At 41.0% G+C, this 23,023-nt stretch overlaps 2 protein-coding genes across 3 annotated transcripts in view; one reads left to right on the forward strand and one right to left on the reverse strand.

Annotated features, from left to right (window-relative positions):
• Nucleotides 1–487: 487 nt before the first annotated feature.
• fsaf1 (40S small subunit processome assembly factor 1) lies at nucleotides 488–8,988 on the forward strand. 2 transcript variants are annotated; one of them, XM_034076256.2, is made up of 9 exons: nucleotides 488–684; nucleotides 1,412–1,579; nucleotides 1,835–1,929; nucleotides 5,194–5,256; nucleotides 5,650–5,745; nucleotides 6,601–6,687; nucleotides 6,809–6,843; nucleotides 7,330–7,468; nucleotides 8,695–8,988. In XM_034076256.2, the coding sequence occupies exons 1-8, from the start codon at nucleotides 618–620 to the stop codon at nucleotides 7,466–7,468; spliced, it is 750 nt and encodes a 249-aa protein (XP_033932147.1). In that variant the 5' UTR covers nucleotides 488–617; the 3' UTR covers nucleotides 8,695–8,988. The 2 variants fall into 2 exon arrangements, with proteins under 2 accessions (XP_033932147.1, XP_033932145.1); XM_034076254.2 differs by having other exon boundaries at nucleotides 489–684; nucleotides 1,829–1,929.
• Nucleotides 8,989–9,086: 98 nt separating this feature from the next.
• Nucleotides 9,087–23,023, reverse strand: part of LOC117440041 (tripartite motif-containing protein 67) — an 82,604-nt gene continuing 68,667 nt past the window's right edge. Inside the window, exons 6-11 of the mRNA XM_034076253.1 lie at nucleotides 22,523–22,680; nucleotides 21,435–21,573; nucleotides 18,739–18,863; nucleotides 17,378–17,556; nucleotides 14,869–15,031; nucleotides 9,087–13,552 (exon numbers count right to left, since the gene is read on the reverse strand). Coding sequence (XP_033932144.1) covers nucleotides 13,505–13,552; nucleotides 14,869–15,031; nucleotides 17,378–17,556; nucleotides 18,739–18,863; nucleotides 21,435–21,573; nucleotides 22,523–22,680 — 812 coding nt within the window. The 3' untranslated portion in view covers nucleotides 9,087–13,504. The remainder of the gene's footprint in view (nucleotides 13,553–14,868; nucleotides 15,032–17,377; nucleotides 17,557–18,738; nucleotides 18,864–21,434; nucleotides 21,574–22,522; nucleotides 22,681–23,023) is intronic.

The following is a 23,023-nucleotide window of genomic DNA, read 5'->3' on the forward strand; positions in this document are numbered from 1 at the left end:
AAGTACCAGTCTTATATATCAGTTCAGCCCAAGCTGAGGAGCAGTATTAGAAAACAATGGGTAACATCTCTTAAAGCCAGTAAATAAGTTCACTATGTAAACAGTCAAAATGTGGTGAGACAACAACACATTATGCTTAATAAGCACCAAATGCTCTGTTTGTTTGTTTGTTTTAGTATGGTTGTACATTAGTAGTAATACATGTGGGTTTCACCTGAAATGTCAAATGTCACATAGGAGAGTTAGCCACATTAGCTTAGCTCCCTGTCAAGCGAAGCAAAACATACATACCGAATAACCTGCGTTGGATGCCATCCTGTATCACACTTTACAAACTCATACACAATGCATCCGGTGAAGATATACACGCAGGGACGTCTGTCCGACTCCTGCCTCTTGAAATGTTGATATGAAAACGCTGAGGAACTTCTTTACATGGGCGTGTAACAAACTGGCACTTCCGCAACTACGGCAGCCGGGAAGGCTCATTCCGCCCGGTGGTGTGTGTTCACACGTGTTTTTTAACTGGACAGTTTGTTGTCATTTGGTTGTGATCGCTAAATCCCGATACGTTCGGGTATTTTTTGCTTTTATTTTGCTTGCACCATTATCTCAAAATGAACGGGAAGGAAGACGAAGATTGTCTGTTTCTTGAAAACATTTTGGATAAACTTTACGAGTTTGGTAAGTGCTGTTAGCTGTCTATGCTAGGTTTACTAGCATGCATTAAAAGGCTGGTATTGTGTGTTAATAATGTCTCATTTGTTTAACCGTTGGTCCACTGGCCTAATATAACTGCTTAAAACAAGATCAAGGTATTCATTTAGTTATTTATGGCAATTTAACTCAGTATAGAGATTGAACTCACTCTATAGTTAGCCACTGTTAGCTTGATAATATAATAACTCGCAACCATGGTGATTTTAGTCAACCTAGCGTAGATTTACACATGGTGCATTTGCAGTTTATAAAGACATTCAGAAACAACAACATTCTAAGTATATAAGATAATAGCTAGTACTCACGCACATATGCATTGTGTAATTTTTCTTATACATTTTGTATCTTTAATACTTTTTAATGCATGCTTCTTGGATAATACTAAGCTGTCTTTGGCTCTTTTCTGTAACAAATGCAAATGTCCCCTCTGTGGGACGAATCAAGGGATTCTGATTCTGATGCGAACAATACACTGAGTCGCCACTTTATTAAGACCACCAGCAGAATCTAATGCAATACAATCTGTAAGACTTCCACTATCAACAACTTCAATAACATATAAACAGTCATTATTGTATTGCTTAGATTGTCTGTGTAATTACCGCAACAAATGGTAATCATGTGTATCAAAAGTCGCAAAGAGTGGAATAATATTTGTAATTCTTGCTTTTGTTTCTGCCTGATGGTGCAGATTATGGACCGGCATCAAAAAAGAAGAAGTCTCAGAAGAAGAATAAACGAAAAAGATGTGAGGAAGAGGAGAAGGAGGTACCTGCAGTCAGCGATGCGTGCAGTGACTCTGAAGAAGCAGATCATGTTGGAACTGACGAGCAGCAACAAGTAAAGAGAGAACAAACAGGTGATGGCAACACTCACATGTGAAAGACTTCATATCTTCTCTTGACTTGTTTCCAGGTTGAATCCAAAAGTCATCAGTTGTTGTTTTTTTATATTCATGTTTAAATTGCTTAAACTTAATAATATATGATCACTGCAGCTTTACATATATACATGTCTCATTAAATATGTTTTCTAACTCTCACTTCCTCCGGTAAAGCTTCCCCACTCCCTAGTTTCGCCTTTGCTGAACTTATGATGTGTTTCTCAGGTGCAGCCATCAAGCCGGCGAGCACTGTGGAGGTCGTAACGTTTCAGGACCCCAGAAAGAAACCAAGGATTAAACAGAAGCCTTTCTCCGACAAAAAGCCTGTAAGTCGACGCTGCTTTAGCTTTCTCCGTGTGCCTACACAAAAGACATCAATGACCCAAATCATTATGATTAAGGTGCATTAATTGTACATTGGCTTGCCATGTTTGTGGTAAAGATTAAGTTAGAGTAGCATTTGTTTTTTAAAGTTTATGGAGAATGTAGGACCAACACCAAATTGTTATATTAGATTAGATTACTTTATTGTCATTACAACAATGCAAGCACAGTGTAACGAAATGTAAGGATGGTCTAGATTGCAAAACAGTCAGTTCCATACACAATTATCAGAAGTATGTACCAGAATAAATGATACAAAAATAAAGGTAAATAGATGGGAAATGTATAAATAGGAATAATAAATACAATGAATACAGAATTGCGCTTCAGCACAGCACACGACAACAGCTAGGCAGTATGGGACAGCGTGGGGTTCATTGTCAGCAGTCTGACTGCTGAAGGGAAGAAGCTGTGCGTAGCCCTGGTTACGGTATATTGGTTTACTGTAAGTATTGAGGCTGTTCTGTATTCTTCTACCCTTCATGTTTGGTTATGTTTTACATTATGTGTTGCTTGTTAACACAAAAGGAGGTTTTGTTATTGAGTGGAAATATATTGATTTACAGGATAGAACCGTGGCATTAACGCTTATTTGAGAAGATAGAAAAGTAGTGGTGGAAGAGTAACGTTACTTTTCTTTTGCAAGGTGTGACAACATGAAGCCACCGGGGTCTGATGCTGTTGTAACGAGCAGTGACACGATACCTCACTCAGTTTTACAACAAGTTGCAAACAAACAATGTTAGCAAGTGCAGAACGTTTGACATTTTAAAATCCAACCTCATCCATCATGTAGACGTTAGGGCTGTCCCGAATACCATTTTTCGGGCTCCGGATATTCGGTAGTAATCAGCAGCGAATATTCGAATATTCGGTGCGGAGAGATTTGTATTTTTTTTTTAATAAAAATGTTTTCCCCATTTTTTTTTTTTTTCCCAAAAGGTTTCATAACACGCTCCGAATCCGAGACACCTGACAACACGCTGTTAAGCAGAAGCGCAGAAAGAGCATACTATTACGATTTATATGTATTTATTGTCTCAGTACTCGCAAACATTAAAACTAAATGTGTCCTCTGCATTTAACCCAGCGCAGCACCCGGGGACCAAATCTGGTTCCACATTCCGTCTATAACATTTTACAACCTGAACAGTCAAACAAAGATACAAAACACATATTTCAGCTGCCAGCTTCATGTTGCTGGCATTGTCGTGGACAACGGCTACTCGCTTATAATTCGGAATGGCAAAGGCGTCCGCCACTTCTCCAAGCTGTTCTGCAATATTTACTCCCGTATGGTTTACTTCCATTACTTTGGTTTCCAAAACAAAGTTACAGAGTTTCCACTCGCGAGTTATGAAATGACAGGTGACAGCCATATACGCCTCCATACGCACCGAGGTGGTCCAAATGTCCGTTGTAAAACTTACGGCAGTTGAGTTTTCAATCTGAGTTACAATTTGGTCTCGGTGATCGCTGTACTTCAGAGACATGGCATCTAAAATACTGGAGCGTTTGGGGACAGTGTAGCCGGGCTCCATCTTCTTCATTAATTTTCTGAAGCCTTCGCCTTCGACTATGTAAATGGGTCTCATATCCATAGCGATGAAATGTACTATGGCATCTGTTATCTCTATCTTTCTTTTCTCCGTTATCGTTTTTTTTAACTGTAGGGTCTGCTGTATTGTTGAGGATGTTGATGGCTGGGATGCGTGGGGATGCACCTATGGCCACAATGTATTATTAGGCTGAGCTACTCAACTTTATGCCAATAATTGCCTTAGCCCCAGATGTTCCCACATTACTCCTATTATTTTCACTATGCTGATAAAATTAAAAAACTAATATAAAAAAACAATTCGGTTGCTTGCTTGCAACTATTTTCCAAGCAAAGTAAGTGCACGTTTTTATCATGTTTAACGTTACTGTTTAAACGGCGGATAAAGCAGCTTCATCATGGCAACTTCACAACAGCTAAGCTAAGCTAGGCTACTACTTACTAGGGTTGCCAGAAACTGACCATGATCAAAATCGATTATTCGGCAGCCCTGGCGAATAATAATGTTTTCTTTACTGGAACATGTTTAACAGTACAAACAACAAACATGTCATCACAACGACGTGGCCTTGAAGTGAAGTTGGTAATGGCCGGCTGTGCTGCGTCTTTCTCTGTAACCTCTTTGGCTTCGCACTCAAATGCGAACGCATTGTTGAGGTTGAGCTGTGATAGACCAACGTCTTTTCGCAGAGCTTGCATTTAACTTCCTTTGGACTTGTAAGTTCGAAGTAGTTCCACGAGGAGGAACTCTTTTTACCTGCCGCTTTGTTCATCTTTAGTCGCACGTGTGAGGGAGAGGGGGGGTGGGGGCGGGGTCGGTGTGTAGCGTGCTGCAGCAGCAGTCTGCTCTGCACGCAGGCTTCCTCCAAGTTTACAGTAAAACAAACTGGTGGTGTGACCAATGACAATTATTAATACTATTACTATTATTAGCATTAGTCTATATTTTGGTTGAACCTAAGCCAGAAAAAAAAAAAACATAAATAATAATAAATAAAATCGATTTTTAAAAATAATATTCGATTATGGAGACTGTAGCGAATAATCGAATAATCGCTGGCATCCCTACTACTTACAGCATCCAGGTGACTTTTCAGAGTTGTTGTGCCACCGTGGTAGGCCAGTTTCTTATCACATATTTGGCACACTGCCTTCTTTTTACCGTCGTCCAATTTAAAATGGTCCCACACAGCTGAAGTCTTCGGCATTTTATGGGTGAAACGAGGTGAAGCGAGGTGAAGCGTGCCGTTTGCGTTCGTGACTGTGAACAGTGAACGCAACAGTGTCAGGAGCACAGGCTGAGATTGTATATATTTCCGCATTTTAACAGTGCAATTCAAAAGTATAAATATAGTATAAGAATATGGCAATTCGCCTTTATTAATAGCATACATTTAGAAAAATATATTAATTTGTTTGAAAAAATGTTTTATTTTTAAAAATATTTTTTTGTTTGGGAAAAAAAAAAAACGAATAATGAAATTGAAACCCGAATAGTTGGCCAACGAACGAATATTCGAATAGTCGAATATTCGGGTACAGCCCTAGTAGACGTGTGACCTCTAGTTGACCCTCTCTGTTGGTGCTCTTCCTGTCACCTCCCCTCACTTCTCCTCTTGTCTTTGTTGTCTTCTGTCCTCACCTCAAGGCTCCTCCGAAGATAACGGGGGAGAAGGAGAGCGACCAGCCAGAAGAACTCAGTTTGGAAAAGGTGACAGTTTAATGTTGTGTTTTTATATGTTGCATTTATACTTTCAGTGTTGCTGTTTTTGTGGATTGATTCTTCTCGTGGCTTCACTTTGTCGCCGCATCGCTTTGTTGAGATTGTTATTTCTGTCATTATTATAATGTAGGTCTTTTAGAATATGTCTGTTTTTTCATTCAAAGCTTCTATTAAGGTTTTCAAATGAAGCTTCAAAAAGTGTGTCGTCAGATTTTGTGACGTCAAACCCTATAAGAAAATACCAGATTTAAGCGGCTAACGGAAAACTGAATAAAGCTTCAAACGACCGGTGCAGCCCAAATATAATTAACTTTCAATCAGCCCAATTTCTATCTGTGATATGTTTGGCTTCATTCTGTATCTGTGTGTGTTCCACGTCAGGCCCGTCTTGAGGTCCATCGGTTTGGAATCACAGGATATAAGAAGGAGCAGCAGAGAGTGTTTGAGCAGGACCGAGCCGTCATGCTGGGAGCCAGAGTAAGAAGAACAAATGAATACTTTTGGTGTTCATATTTACCGTACTTTTCGGACTATAAGCCGCGACTTTTTCCCCCATTTTTTTTGTACAGCTAACGGCCACTAGGGAACCTCCTACATCTATGGATTTTACAGGTACAATTAACCACCTTTAACTCTATGGCAGGGGTGTCAAACTCAATTTCATCGCGGGCCACATCAGCATTATGGTTGCACTCAAAGGGCCGGTTGTGACTTTAAGACTTTATAAATATACATATATATATATATTTAATATATATAAAATAATGTATTATAATACATAACTTCCTCTGCATTGGATTATTACCGGATAGGGTAATAACTTCATAATTAACTATGTCTGAAAGCAGAAGTCCAGGGCAAATAATTGCAAGTCTCTTCAGTGCGCATGTCACAAAACAAGATGCATTGTGGGACATGTAGTTTATGGGCAACGTGCTCCTGTAAAGTGGCGTGTAACCGTATAATAAACTTATTATATTCTTTGTATGCTCTTGCGGGCCACATTGAATTAAGTCGTGGGCCGGATTTGGCCCCCGGGCCTTGAGTTTGACACCCCTGCTCTATGGGCTCTATGACCGGTCCGCACCCGCCACTTTTAAGCGGCGGGCTCCAGCAGGAAGAGCTGGAGGCCGGAAAAGAGTGAGACAGGTAGCGCGCCAAAGTAAAAGTGGAACCGAGAGACAGAACGAGAGCAAGACAGACGGACAGTTTAGCTGCTGCGGCTCATATGCAGGTGCGCTTTATAGTCCGGAAAGTACGGTAATAAGCATACCAGCCTTTTAAAAAAGCTGATTTACCAGTTCTTAACATAACTATTGTCTATTTAATCAGCCTCCTAAGAAGGAATACACGAACTACAAGATGCTGCAGCAGCAGATCAAAGAGAAGAAGCAGAAAGCGAGGGAGGAGGTGCAGCCGGTGAGACCTGCATGCCTTTAGTTACATCGATTCAAACGTATTAAAATAAACAATACAATGGTAATGAAAATACATAACCTTACTCTGAAATGTTCTTGCGCCCTGTTTTGTTTCTCTCCAGGAGCTGAAGAAAAAGAAGAAGACCAGTAATCCGAGGTGGGTGAGACAGGTGTAGAGATCACAGAGTGGTGTAAAGAATAATGAAACAGACCCAGGCTCGAACCAACAAACCGTTGGTGTCAAGAAATATATAAACGATTTTACATTTTCCATAATGATCTCTAAGTCCTTCGGGGACAGAGCCTTCTCTGTGGCAGCCCCGAAGCTCTGGAACTCCCTCCCCCAAGACCTCCGTGAGTCTGAGTCCCTGACCCTATTCCAGTCCCGCCTCAAAACCCACCTCTTCAACTCTCTATCCATAAGCCCCCCCCTCTCAATCAACTTTTGTCTTTGTTTTGTTTGTCTACCCTCCCTCCCAAATGTAAAGCGTCTTTGGGTTCAGAAAAGCGCTATATAAAATTAATATATTATTATTATTATTATTATTATTACTTCCGAGGCACAGAATGCATCCTTCTAACAAACAATGAATCTTACTATCAGTAGTTAAACCTGTTTCCTGCGCTGCTGTTTCTCCTCCAGGGACAAGAAGAAGAGGGTGAGCTCTGGTTCTGGTTCTCGTTCTGAACCCTCAGGTCAGATGGGCCGCTTCAAGAACGGCATGTTGATCCTCAGCTCCAAGGAGATCCAGAACGTCAAAGGCAACAAGAAGCGCAAATAGGTGAGTGGGTTCTTCTACTTTGCGCTAATGATGGAGAGAAATGAAAAAGGACTTCAAAGATAATTCAGATATTTGGAATTTTTGATTTTATGATCTAATCATCTATAGTCAGTAGATGTTGGTCAGTTTAAAGACACAGAAAGTGAACCGCTGTGGACAAAGGCACCACAGCCGTATTTTTCCACCTCAACAAATCAGTTTAGACACTATATTTTAAATGCCTTACTCTCCGATAGTCCTTTCTGACAGGGAACTGAAGTCAATAGCAAGACTAGCCTAATTTAAAGGTATCATGCTATTTGTAGGCAACAGCATGGGTCTCAGATATATTCCTGTTTCAAAAGTGCTGATAGAATAGAATAGAATCGTTTAATGTCATTATACATGTACAATGAGATTATAATAAATGCTTCTCCCTTTCAAGGGTGCCATCAAAACAAAAACATCACAACATAAGACAACAAAATACACGCAGCATACATACTTAGGAATAAGGAATAAGGAGTTTTTTGATTTGGGGTATAAAGCTTTAAAAAGATTGATTTAAAAAAAAAAAAAAAAGGAGGGGGCGGAGCTTATGTGGGACCCGGCAGCTACTGTCTAAACTAAATGCTGCCGTGATGAAACGCCATATCATGGATTATCAAGGATTCTCTCTGAAACAGTTTGGAGCTCAAAGGCTTTCTCTCTTGCCGGTTATACCACAAGGTGAGTTCCTTTTTACTTCCTGCTTCTTCACACACATGCTCTCTCCAGCACAGGTTAGCTCTGAGTGTTAGCGATGCTAATGTAAACACCGACCAGATTACGTCCAAAACAATCGGGCGGGCATTGTTTCTGATAGCAACTTTCTGATTGGCCCGTGGGTCCACATTTCAGATATTACGTCATATCGGACGCAAAACTGCATCAGCTCCGTTGTAGCCCCGTTTTTAGAGATGTGGGTACGGAGGAAAAGAGAGAGGGTTTTATTTTCTGACGCTATAGTTATATATAAAAGACATCAAGAAGTGCATTTTGCATGATAGGTCCCCTTTAACTCAAAAGCTGCTTGTCTACCGATACCTCGATCTGTTAATTTGTGTTATCGTGCAACTTTGTAGTACTAAAACTAAGCCTATACAATAACACAATAACACTGACAAGCTATCCAGTGGAGGCAGCTGTAGACCATCCATTGATAAAGTAAGCATACTGAGCACATGTGTCAATGTTTATGTTTGTAGGTGAGCGACTAAATCCTCCAGGATAGAGGAAACAGAATGGAGCCGAGGAAGAACGGCCGTCAGTGACTCGGCTGACTCCAGGACTGTTTGGATCCGCACTAAATCCAACCCGAGGCTGTTTCCAGAGGAGAATATCAGAAAGTGGGCGGACATGGATCCGCTTCACCGGCCTCCAAAATGGACCCTGAATGCGCTCAGTGGGAGGACGCCAGTGAACACAACTGGAGACTCTTGTGAAATAATTTTCCATCACAGTTAATTTATTTTGTTTTTATAAATAACAACAAAAAGACATTTCCGTTTCTCGTGTTTTACACTGCAAAGGTTTTTAAATGATGTTACAATGCATTTCTCATATACAAACCATGAAGTCGTACAAAACATTTACATTGGCAGGGAGAGGAGGGGATCATTACAGGACAGATGGGGGGTGATTGTTAAAAAAAAACATGTGATTCACACACAAGCAGACATGTTCATGAAGAAACACACAAAGTCTCATTGTAAACCCTTATTCACACGAGTTCTTGACACCTGAAGACACTCCGTTCATGGTGTAAACATTTCAGATCATTACAGAAAACCAGATCTCGTCACTTTAAAGGGAAAACACTAAAAAAAGTCGATGGTTTCCGAGCGATAAAGATGGCGAAACAAGAGGTGTGATCTGGCAGTGTGCGGCTGGGTGAGGTCACAAATTCTCACACCGTTTTCTCGAAGCAGCTTTTGTATAATTTATACATTTTTAAAAAAAAAGTGTGTAAAGAAATATGAAGCTCATCTGCAGCACATTGTTTCAAGCTGTAAGCAAATCTGTTTCACGTTGAGATTCTGTAGCCAACCATAGACAGTAAATATATATATCATCAGAAGCCGTTCAACTTTAATACTGAACAAATTGAAGAGGGCACTATACAAAATAAAATAAATATATTTACATACTTTATAGAGTAAATACATCTGGCATTCTTTAAAGAGCTCAAAGCAGTGACATGCTTGCCCCAGCATTATATCTTGAATTAAATTAAATCTCACATTCATGGGTGGGTAAGTGTGGGGTAAAGGGACATGCCGTACAAGCACTCTCACTATACCATATCTAGACAGGAGTGACTTTAAATAAGCGTTCTGTTTGTATCTGTCACATTGGGTTTTGTTTTGATATATTCATTTAATTGAATTCAGAAGAAAAAAAAAATATTTTACCTGATAGAAAGTCTGACTTCCTGAATCTCCACCTACACACTTAGTATTAGCTATTATTCCCTTCCTTCCTCTGCATCCTTTTTGACATCATTACAGCCTGCAGGCATGTTCCCCAAATCCTCTTTCAGACTTTCAGATGAATGAAAGATTCACCTTTGGTTATCAGAGAGATGTCTCCCTTTGCTCGTGGGCCTAAAGTCTAAATTCCTGATTGCAGCAAAGTTTAGCTCGGGGCAGATTTCTCTTCTGATGGGGGGGGGGGTCAGAGCAGCCTCACATCAGGCCAAAGTCAGCGGCATGTGGTAAACTAGCGGTCTGGTGCACGTCAGGAAAGAAATCCCCTTTGGCGGAGTTTGATGTTTGAGTTCTGGATCGGGAGAAACTGCTCAAAATCCTGATTTTGACACTAATGCTGCATTCAAGTCACGTGGGAAATATGGAAACTGTATGCGCCAGTTTCAGTTGGTAGACGATACAGAATTCCAATTCATAATCAAATAAAATGGTTTTCTTTTGGACTATAATGCCTGGATTTATTGTTAGTAATGAAATGCTTAATTAGAGCTAAGAAAAATGCTTCTCTTGGCCACTCGAGGGCAGCAGAAACACACGCTTTGATAACACTAACATCATCTTTTAACCCGATGATCTTGTTAGAAAATGGTTGCTTATTCAGCGGATACAGAGCAATGTTGACACTTCTTAGGTGTTGTGTTTTTAGCCAATAGAGACATTTAGCCTAAATATTGTCTCTCTTTGAGCTAATTTCTTTGGTTTTCGCTCATGAGGGAAACATCTGGTTCAGACGCTAAGGATGTCCTTATGTTTAGTGCTGGACACGTAGGGTACGTTGTTGTATCTACTTTTTAGGTCAAGATCAAGAAAACCAAAAAATGAGCTGAAAGACACCAAAACGCTCGGTTGACAGGGTGGGTATTCTCTGTGGGTTCATCACTTTAAGTGACCCCGTTTATGGTCCATTGTTGTCATTATAAGAGTATGGATTTTAGCCACTGTAAAATTATATTTCCCACATAATTTGAATGCAGCATCAAATCAAATAATCCAGTTAAAGTAGAAGGGCTCCGCAGACTTCCCTAACACACCTGCAGTTTGTAACATTAAAGGTAACCAGTTTGATACATGATAAATAAATACATAATACCATCTCCATCTCCCAACAAAAAGCTCTCTAAATATTCTTCGGTAGTAGAACTTTTTGAATACAAAAATTAAAGATATTACCTTATTCGACTCTATTGTTCTACAATTAAATTGATTCTTTAAAAAAATAAGGTACAGGTTCACACATTTTATAATGTCCCTGCTGTTGTATTGAAAGAAGACCTCATGAATTCCAATGAGAAATACATATATTATTATTATTATAGTTACCTGCCATATTTGAAGTTGGTGTTAAACTGCGAGTTAAAAATAATACAGGTTGGGTAAGTAAGTATTTGCTCCCTGCAATCACAGATATTTGATATAAAATCTTGTAAAATGTAAATGACCGCTATTTTGTGTCCCTGATTAGACTTTTGAATATCATGAAAGCTGATCAAACGAGTGAGAGTAAAATAATCTGACAACTCTCAGGATAAAATGTGTGCCACTGTTGTTTAAAAAGCCACAGATTAAAGGTATAATACACAGTCCGCTGAGATCAAACAGGATTAGTTCATTAATCCTGTCGTTGCCACGGCCCACCAGCAGGGGGCGAGCTGTCGTAACAATTGGCTTTCACATCACTCATAGCAAAGACAGAAATACAGACCACTATTTACAATACAGCCTCAGATATTTTGTAAACTTGTTCAACGCTTAATCCATGCTTTATATCACACATCATCATCATCATCAGTATTTACACTTCTTTGTTGATTTCCATTCTCTCAAAAACCCACTTTCTGTATGGCAGGTGTCTTCTCTCTCACTCACAACATTATAGGGGTTATACATATTTCAGATAGGTTAAAAAGATTAATTTAAACAATTCCATCCTCCACGGCAATGAATTATATATACATGGGTAATGTAAACAAACAAACATATTTTAACCGTAGTCACAGTGGTGTGGTTGAATGTTGAAGCTACTCCGCTACTACTCCTATGCCTGAAAGCGATTCTACAGAGAGACTGAGAGATGAGCACAGAGGGCCATGAGACAACCGCACTCTCCTCATCCACCTTTTGATATATTATAGTAGCTGTTGGTCTTATGGAACAAAACAAAAAAGAGAGAGAGGCCCAGTTTGTTGTTGGAATCCATCCCTCGAGGTGGAAACATTTCCTCGAAGACGAGCTGGGAGAGGCTGCAGGGAAAGCATCACGGAAGGAAATGAATCAATCCTTTTCACCTCACTTTGGTTCATTCAACTAGAAGAGGTACACGCAACTGTGTCGTTATGACAACCAAATAACAAAAAAAAAAACGACACGCATATTTTAACCTTTTATCTCAATGACATGCCGTTTAGTCATTCTGCTGTTCAGACAATGTTATTTGAAAATAACTTAATTTTAAATTTAAAAGTGAGGATCCCAACGTTTATGTTCAATTTAAATCCAGCCATTAAAACATGGAGTCTTCGGATCGATGAATTCATCAGTCAAAACTCTATATAGATGTTAAAGGGGTGAGAGAAACTCCCTCTGGGGGTAACTTTGGGATTTTAGCCTTTGCAGACCATTTACATGCACTAAAACCTATATACCGTTAAAAAAAGAAAAAGTATAAAATGGCCCCTTTAAAATTCCTCCATTCTTAAAAAAACAAAACAAAATCCTCACGAGACACGTACTGACTGACAAAAGAAAGCACAAAAACAAAGTAACTAAATAGACCGTTTCCCCTGCAGGGTTTCCCATGCCCTGCCAATCTGTCTCTGAGAAATGAAATGGAGTCGAGCCCAATCCTTCCCGGCGTTTAGCGTGTAACCTTTTTCGACAAACGGCACCAAACAGGCCGCGCTGACGGAGCCACGAAAGAGAGCGCTGAAAGAGAAGCTTTTAAATATTCCATGAGAGAAAAACATCCTGCGGTGCCGCCGCTACAAAACACTCTCTTCATGTAGTTTTACCTTGAGAGCTGGAAAGACACCTGAGAGAGAGGCGGAGCAACAGTAAGCACCGAGGATTCCTTTTCTCCTGCTCTTCCTAAAAGCACTTTGATCTCCAGCAGCTTTAGAAACGGATGGTGACGGTTTCTCCTGATGGTACGCGTGAAAGATAAATAGAAGCACAACATTGTTTCACTGCGAGGGCGGATTGGTTTCGTCTCAGGTCCGGAGGAAAATACTGTGATTTCCTTTTTGTCGAAAAGCTGGAAAAATCAAATAAAAGATGGCCGCATCCCGGAGTTTGAGGAGTTAAATCTGCGAAGTGAGAAAAGTATGGCAATCCACGGTAACTCCAGTTCTCTCTGTCGTCATAGAGCCAATAGAAACCATGATGTTGTTCTTTCATCCCACATTTTGGAGCAGGTTTCATGTTGAAGTGTATCCAAGAGAAAGGGCACCGTGAGAGGGGTCGGATAGGGCATCTGATGTGACTCAAAATGTGGGAGCAAACTGCCTGTGACGTGGCTGCGAGGGAGGGTCTCCTACTGCTTTGGATTTTTGGGCAGCTCCAGGCCCGTCAGTAAGGTCGCCTGTAAGAGCAGAGCAGACTATTAGTGAGAGGGACAGACTGAGAGGAAAGGGAACTATGGAAAGCCGAGCTGGACCTCGGAACAGATAAATTGGGAGGAGATTATCACACGATAACGAGTTGGATTTAGATACAACTCAAGCTGAGTTCACTTGAATGCGAGGGGCATATAGGTCGACACCTTCGGAATACTAATGGCATCAATTTAAGAAATATATTATTTGCTTCGTAACTTTAAACGCTTTCACTCTTTTCTGTCAAAACTGGTGCATGTGCCGTGTCATCCAGTCCTTTGATTGGTTCATGAGATGTTGAATTTCACACTGATATTTTTGCGGTTCTACTACTTGAATGAGTTTCTGTATTGTAACGTATTGTGGTGTCTCGTCAATTGTGTTAGTTTTATGTCTGTCATTCCAAGTCTAGTCAGGTTTCTATGTAGAGTCAGGTTTTCATACTTCACGTCTTGTCTGTCTATTTTATGTCTGTCATCTCTAGTCAAGTCCCCATGTTTCATGTCATGTCTCGTTTTCCCATTTCCTGTTTTATTTTGTACTCACCTCTTGTCTTTCTTTTCAGACCTTGTTACTTCCTCGCTTTGAGTGTTTTCCCGCCATCCTCAGCGTCTCCCAATTCCCTCATGTTTAAATAGTCCTTGTCTCCCTTTGTGTTGTGCCAGTTCGTCTTGTTTCAGTGTGCTTCATATGTCCAGAGACCCAGTGGATACCAGCGACGAGAGTTTTGTTTGTTTGATATGAAGAGTTTTGCTTTGTCCTCGCAAGAGTTTTATATTTCTCATTAAAATATGAGTCGTTGCATTTGAGTCCAGTGTTTGTGTACCCCGTTCCAACACGTATTACTGCTTCTGCAACACCCGCAGTATTCCATGTCTGTAATGGTGGAGAGATCAGTTCTCCTTCTCTGCCTTTTGCTACCTTTTTTATATTTAACTTAACATGCCTTGACTCAACACACAGTAATGAATAAAGCCCCGAGGTTAAGTGTGATTAAATCCAGCTAGAAGTATAACGATTAAAATACTGTATAATAATAGTTAAAGTTACAGTTACTACATTTTGAAAATCAGAAGACATGCAGAACGTACACAAAAAAAAAAGATACAAGTGAAAGCAGCATTGCAGTTATTGCTTGAGTTGTGTACACACACACACACACACACACACACACACACACACACACACACACACACACACACACACACACACACACACACACACACACACACACACACACACCACACACACACACACACACACACACACACACACACACACACACACACACACACACACACACCTGCACGTTTCTGTTGATGCTGACGGCGGGCACGAAGACCCCGTCCAGGCTCTCGAAGGCGGTGGGTCCGTGCTGCACCTTGTTGATGTAGAAGGTCAGAGTGTGTTTGTTCAGATCCAGCAGGATGCCCACCGTGGAGCCCTTAGCGATGCCTCCCTCCGCCCTACACACACACACACACACACACACACACACACACACACACACACACACACACACACACACACACACACACACACACACACACACACACACACACACACACACACACACACACACACACACACACACACACACACACACACACACACACACACACACACACACACACACACACAGGTTAATTGGTTGGTAAAGAATCACATATTTAAGGGGAAAGAAAGTGGAATACAAAAGCCACTACTCTTCCCACTTATAAGCTAACAACATACTGATTTGGATTCAATGGAGGAACACAATGCTCCATGCTGTGCTTCCCGCTCACTAACGTGTGCAGCATGTGGCAATCTGTTTCTCTTTTTTTTATTACTGCCTATTTTTATTCCATTCAATTTCTATGTAAATACTGTTATATTTTACTCTATATTTTTATTATTTTTCTAGTTCTCTATCTCTGTTTTTAATTAAATGTTTACTTTTATGTATGCACGACGACATCAAGTCAAATTCCTCGTACGTGTCAACCCACCTGGTAGTAAACCCGTTTCTGACTCTGTCTCCAGGCTGTGGTTTAATAAGGCTGACCCAGCCTTGCAAAGTGAAGCGACGAGTTCCTTTTTCCCTTGTAAGTGTATCACTTAAATCTCAGAGAGTATGCCCGTTTTCTTCTCGTAACTTTTTTCCTTAGAATATATATAGACCTCCGCTACGAAATGTACGTTATACGGACTCCACGTGGACCTAAAACACCGAAGTAGAGAGTGCGACTGAAGCTGCGTATTTGCTCAGAAGCTAATGTGTGTGTAAGAATGTAAAAAGCCTGCTTTCGGACCGGGCTGAGAGAGAGTCCGTGGCTGCAGTCGGATAGTTTAAAAATCAGCTCCTAAATTCTAACCCTATCGTCTATTCCTTGCCCTCTGAGTGAAACGTCACGGGGTTAAGGGATAGTGGATAGGAGAATTTAAAAGGACTTAGGAGAAGAGACTGCGGTACTTTAGAGAATCCGAATGCACTTTCTCTATCCGACGTGTTTATGATGCGCCAGCGGACGTCATTGTGTGCGTCTGCTGCTGTGGGGAAACTATGGAAACCACAATTTTCTATACAGCGGACTACAACATGGATGTTTAATAAGAACGAGGGACTGCTGTAAACTCATCTAGAGACTCTGCACCGTGCTCTGATGCTGCTGCTTTGCTTTATGAACGTGGACAACAGAGAAACATATTCTTCAGGACCAAAGTTGGAATTGAAATAAAAAAGGAAAGTGAAACTTATGCTAGTCACCCTCTCCCTCCGGTCCACATTAATACAAATGATCCCAATACGTATGATTGTATGAACTAAAGATCTTAAAATCAATACAGATGTATTTATTATAAACGTTAGTCCTTAACATCTATCTCTGTGTATATCACCATTCAAACATCTTTTAAAAGTTGAACAAACCCCACACAGCTCAGTAAAGACTGTGAAATGTTGACTTTATTTGATCATTTCCGTAAAAACTAACGTTCATATTTCTCTTTTTGATTATAATACTGATGAACGTTCAAAACAAAGCACTTTGGCAACTTACCACCTATGTTTTAAAAAGCTTAATAAGCACCGTAACTTTCATGATATCATTTCTCCGTCACAGTTAGGGGTAGATTTAGGGTTAGGGTTATGTTGTGAATCGAGTGGCCCATGGTGGTGGTGGGGTTATGGTATGGGCAGGCGTATGTTATGGACGACGAACACAGGCCACTCGATTCACAACATTACCCTAACCCTACCCCTACCCCTCACACCAGATACTGACTGGTTTTCGGACCCCCCCCAGACCCTCCCAATAAAGCAAAACTGCACGTTTCAGAGTGGCCTTTTATTGTGGCCAGCCTAAGGCACACCTGTGCAATGATCATGCTGTCGAATCAGCATCTTGATATGCCACACCTGTGAGGTGGGATGGATTATCTCGGCAAAGGAGAAGTGCTCACTATCACAGATTCTTTCAGATTTGTGAACAATATTTGAGAGAAATGGTTATTTTGTGTATATAGAAAATGTTTTAGATCTTTGAGTTCATCTCATGAAAAATGGGAGCAAAAACAAAAGTGTTGCGTGCAAGTATACATACAGTATGGTTTCATTTTCAAGGTTCAAGGCTTTTATTGTCGTGCACATAGCTACAGTGTGGGGATGACAATGAAAATCTGAGGTCACAGGCTCCTCCAACAGTGGAAAGCAGTATACTAGGGGACCTAACAGTCTGTGGGATGAAACTGTCCCTGAGTCTGGTAAAGTCATTACAAGTATACATACAGTATGGTAAGAGTATCTAGGAGTATTCGCAGTGAAGCCCTACCTGTTGGTGTGGGAGTTGTTGTGCATGAACCAGGATCGGTTGTTGTCCACGTACATCGCCCATGCTTTATCATCCTTCCCCAGCATCATGTCCTTCATCGTGTTGATCCTCGCGATGCCAAATGCAGGGTCCGGGTGGTTGTCATAGCGATCCACGCGGACCTCCCAGTAGTGGATGCCCTGAGATTCAAGAGGAAGCAGAGTACTTTTAAATTGTGCAGTGAGTGTGCTGTTATGTAACATGTTTGTTTTTAGTGTACTGTGTCTTGATCATTTTTTTACTTTGTAATGCTAATTTATTTCTATTTCAGAAATATTTTGGACTGTTTATTTCTAGTGTCTTGATTTCTCTCATATACATTGCAAACATTTCCCAAATTGGGATCAATAAAGTATCTATCTATCTATCTGTCTGTCTATCTATCTATCTATCTATCTATCTATATATCAATCTATCTATCTGTCTATCTATCTATCTATCTGTCTATCTATCTATCTGTCTATCTATCTATCTATCTGTCTATCTATCTATCTGTCTATCTATCTATCTGTCTATCTATCTATCTATCTATCAATCTATCTATCTGTCTATCTATCTATCTATCTATCTATCAATCAATCTATCTGTCTATCTATCAATCTATCTATCTGTCTATCTATCTATCTATCTGTCTATCTATCTGTCTATCTATCTATCTATCTATCTATCTATCTATCTGTCTATCTATCTGTCTATCTATCTATCTATCTATCAATCTATCTATCTGTCTATCTATCTATCTATCAATCTATCTATCTATCTATCTGTCTATCTATCTGTCTATCTATCTATCTATCTATCTGTCTATCTATCTATCTATATATCTATCTATCTATCTATCTATCTATCTGTCTATCTATCTGTCTATCTATCTGTCTATCTATCTGTCTATCTATCTATCTATCTATCTATCTGTCTATCTATCTGTCTATCTATCAATCAATCTGTCTATCAATCAATCTATTTATCTCTCTGTCTATCTACCTATCTATCAAATGTCATACATAATCTGACCATTAAAGTATTATCGTATCGTTATCGTAAATCATTTTGTTCAACACGATAACTTGTAAACTGACTTTAATTCTGATATCTGTTCACGTTCTCTTTCATTATGCTGCTTATTATAAAATACCGTGGACGTGTGCTCATTTGCTTCGCGTCTTTGTTTAATATGTTAGTCTTGTCCTTATGTTCGCCTCGGATCTGCTCTGTACCTCGGCAGTTCTAACACTGTAGATGTCCTCGCTGTGGGACTGATAAAGGATTTCTGACAGTGTGTGTATGAAAACGATTAAAACAGAAAACCAATGCGTGTTTACTTTGGAGAAAGCGGCGGTCCCCAGCACCACGCGGTCGTCGTAGCTGCTGCAGCTCACCGTCTGGTTGTCATTGGTCAGAACGATGTCCCGATGAGCTGTGCTGGGGTCAAAGGTGAACCAGGCCACTGTCGGGAGGAAACAGTCTGTCAGGATGATACCAACGCCTGCTAAGCTTTGTTGCTTTAGGACAAATAGATATCATTATTCCAAATAAAAAGGTTATTTTCTGTATTGTTTGCACACAATAGCAGCAAATCTCAGGTGTTAGTTCTATAACTAAATTGTGTTATTAAGGGAATAAGATAAAGTAAGATGAGATACATTTATATTCCAGAAAAGCAACAGCGATAAGGAAAAAGTCCCTCATCCCTCATAGATAATTTCCCACAGATTATTCACGATGTCTATAGCATGCAAATGCCTCCGCTGTGATTGGACAACTGTCATATTATATTCATTAATCAATTCAATCGTCTGCGAAAACATAAAGAATAGCACATTTGAAATTTTAACACGTTTTATGAGTTACCAAATGTCAAGTGAGCTCACAAAACTCAGTGACATTATTATTATAATATATATATTTATAATATTATCTGCAATAAATATACAGTATATAAAAGGCAATGGTTAGCAGCACATGTGTTTCCTTCCATATTTATATATATCGTTATGTCTGGCGGGCCATACGTGTGCGTGGGAGTTAAGATGCAGGGTAAAAACACACACACACGCACACACACACACACACATACCATGTATACATCACTTCAGGGGACATTACATTGACTTACATGCAGTTCCTGGAGACTTATCCTAACCTTAACCATAACCAACACATGCCTAACCCTAAACCTAAACAAGTCTTCACCCTAAAATTAATGATCCCCCTCATGGGGACCTCCAATTTGTCCCCATAAGGGAATCAGTGTTAGTTTATCAGCGTCTGCCTCTTGCTCTAATACTCGTCATGCTAACAACGCGCTCCCATCCCATAGTGTCCTTTCTCTCTGTCGCTGTGGGAAGCAACAGTCCCCGAGGAAATGGGAGCAAAAGGCAAGAAAGGACAAGAGAAAGAAAGAGAGGGCGAGTTGGCAGAGAGAGACAGAGAGAAGAGAGGATGAGCGCTATCAGAGGAAGCAGACCTGTTGTTGTGGTGTCTGGCACAGCGAGAGACCATCCCCTCATCCCTCGGTGACTATGGAAGATTTCAGTCATTGTCCCATTTTAACCTCCTTCTTTCCCAGGCTTCTTTATTTCTCCCTCTTCCTTTAGCCTCTTCTGGCCTCCTCTTCTGTCTTTCTATCCTGTCTTTCTATCCTGTCTTTCTATCCTGTCTTTGCTTAAAAGTGGGTTCAAAACAAGCTCTCCCATTTTCTCCCTGATCACAGATATCGGTATTTCTTATTAAAAGTCACCTATTTGCGATGGATCGACCCCAAACACAACATTCTGAAGGTTCCTTGGGCAAGATACTTAGCCCCAAATAGCTCCATTGGGCGTGTCTACGGGACAGAGGTGTCTACGGGACAGAGGTGTCTACGGGACAGAGGTGGCTACGGGACAGAGGTGTCTACGGGACAGAGGTGGCTACGGGACAGAGGTGGCTACGGGACAGAGGTGGCTACGGGACAGAGGTGTCTACGGGACAGAGGTGTCTACGGGACAGAGGTGTCTACGGGACAGAGGTGGCTACGGGACAGAGGTGTCTACGGGACAGAGGTGGCTACGGGACAGAGGTGGCTACGGGACAGAGGTGTCTACGGGACAGAGGTGTCTACGGGACAGAGGTGGCTACGGGACAGAGGTGGCTACGGGACAGAGGTGTCTACGGGACAGAGGTGGCTACGGGACAGAGGTGTCTACGGGACAGAGGTGTCTACGGGACAGAGGTGTCTACGGGACAGAGGTGGCTACGGGACAGAGGTGTCTACGGGACAGAGGTGTCTACGGGACAGAGGTGGCTACGGGACAGAGGTGTATGGAAGTCAATCTCTAACATATAATGTAATGTTTTAATTTGTTGAACAGCTATTGTGCCCTCTTTTATCACTCTGTCTTTCTTTTATCCTTGACTAAACCTTTCTTCCTTATCTCCTCTCTTATTTCTCTCTTTTACATATTCCTCTATTGCCGTCCTTTTTAGTCATTTCTCATCTCCTTTCTCCCTTTGCTGTCTATTTCTCTTTTGCTATTTCTTCCATATTTTCTTAATTTACGATCCCTTTCTTTACTTCCTTTTCCCCTTTTTCTCTTTCCTTCACTTTTCCCATCATTCCTTTATTTTGCCCTTGATCTTTTTTCATCCATCCCTTCGTGTCTTCTCCGATTTCTCATCATATTCTCTGTCTTCTTTTCCTGCTATCTCCTCCTTTCCTCTCCTGTCCTTCATTCACCTCTCCTCTCTCCTGCAGTATAAATCACATCACGCTTCTTCTATCTTTACCTTAAAAAACCTCAAGACTCAGCCTCTAAGAAGCTTGTCTCATCAATTTAACACGGAGAAGCGATAACATCAAGACAATCAAAGGGACATTACTCCACAGCAAACACACACACACACACACACACACACGCACGCACGCACGCACGCACGCACACACACACACACACACACACACACACACACACACACACACACACACACACACACACACACACACACACACACACACACACACACACACACACACTACCATCGGAGGTCTTGAGCACCACAGTCTTGCTGTAGGGCCCGACCCCCACAGCGTTGTAAGCCTTCACCCTGGCGTTGTAGGAGCTGTTGAAGTGGAGGCCGTCCACCGTGCACACCGTCTCCTTCCCCACGTACACCTCCTAAGGACACACACACACACACACACACACACACACACACACACACACACACACACACACACACACACACACACACACATTATTATGTATTTATTTCAACAAGGACCATGCTCTAACACATTCATCTCAGAAAAGAGAAGAGATCAATTATGCCAGATTTGAGCTGATGGCTAATTTCCATCTGCAGTCCTTAGGTCGGTACATACGATGAGTAAACACTAAAACATATATACATCTCATCTCATCTCATCTCATGAATGTACATTGATATTCTGGCGCACTTCTTGGAAGGATTATTTAGTGTGTGGTTGATAATGAGAGATATTTTAACGACACATTCATCACAAGCAAAACATGTTTGAAAATGATTTACCAACTTCGAGTGAGGTCACATGTGTTTCATAGAAAATGGAAGAAATTGATGATTTATGCAAAGTGGTACGTGACTTTCAAAATACTATAATGTATGTGTGTACGATCTCTGATAATGGCCTTGGTTGCAGATTTGTTTTCTTTCTTTGTTCTACAAGAAGTCACAAGTTAGCATGTGCAATTCTTTGTGTTCAAAGTACTAACAAAAAGTAAATGCAAATGATATAAGAGGAAACCTTTGTAAGGACTTTAAAACTTGAAATGGATATTCACTGAGACACAGACATGCACAGCACACACACGCGCGCACACACACACACACACACACACACACACACACACACACACACACACACACACACACACACACACACACACACACACACTACCATCTGGCTTTACTCGGAGCATATGGGTAATTAATAATAAAAGACAAAAACAAAGTCTGGCGACAGAAGGGACTTCATCTTTTGCTGCGTTTTGGATGAAATTACTGTCATATTAGTGTCAACCCTTGTTCTCTGTTTTGCACACGTTACATATTATAAATGTGTGTGTGTTGCTGCGCTGCACCCACCCTGTACTGTCCTCCGTTGCCGTCGTCCAGCTCCAGGATGTATCCCTCGATGGGGCTGGGTGCGATCACCCTCCAGGCCAGGGTGGCGCTGTTGTCTCGGGTGCAGCACTTCTCCAGCTGCAGGAGGGGGGCCGCCGGCACTGAGGGGCCGCACTCCACTGGGGGGGGGGGGGGCGCAGAGGATGGGTGAGATGTTAGGATCTCAATTGTTTATTTTATATTACAATTCGAGAAGGAGAATTATTCTGCCATTCTTCACTAAGCGAAAGAATATTGGAAGGATCGTGTTTAATACACATTTCATCTGATTATAGTTCATATTTACATACATGTGTTGCATGATATTAAGGTGAGAGATGACGGGGTGGATGGATGAAGGGAAGAAGGAGACAACAAGGGGATATCGTGAGCTGGCTAAACAAACTCAAGGGAGAGAAAGGGGAGCTTTAATGTGGATTGGCCACACTCCACTGAGGGGGGAGGAGAAGATTTATTTATTTG

The sequence above is a fragment of the Pseudochaenichthys georgianus genome, chromosome 24, assembly GCF_902827115.2.
Source record: "Pseudochaenichthys georgianus chromosome 24, fPseGeo1.2, whole genome shotgun sequence".
Classification (NCBI taxonomy): domain Eukaryota; kingdom Metazoa; phylum Chordata; class Actinopteri; order Perciformes; family Channichthyidae; genus Pseudochaenichthys; species Pseudochaenichthys georgianus.

Excerpts from the sequence above, each read along its gene's own strand:
- fsaf1 (XM_034076254.2), top strand. The coding sequence starts at position 618 with ATGAACGGGAAGGAAGACGAAGATTGTCTGTTTCTTGAAAACATTTTG. Across the intron at positions 1,580-1,828 it reads AGTAAAGAGAGAACAAACAG|GTGCAGCCATCAAGCCGGCG; the intron begins GTGATGGCAACA and ends TGTGTTTCTCAG. Across the intron at positions 6,688-6,808 it reads CGAGGGAGGAGGTGCAGCCG|GAGCTGAAGAAAAAGAAGAA; the intron begins GTGAGACCTGCA and ends GTTTCTCTCCAG.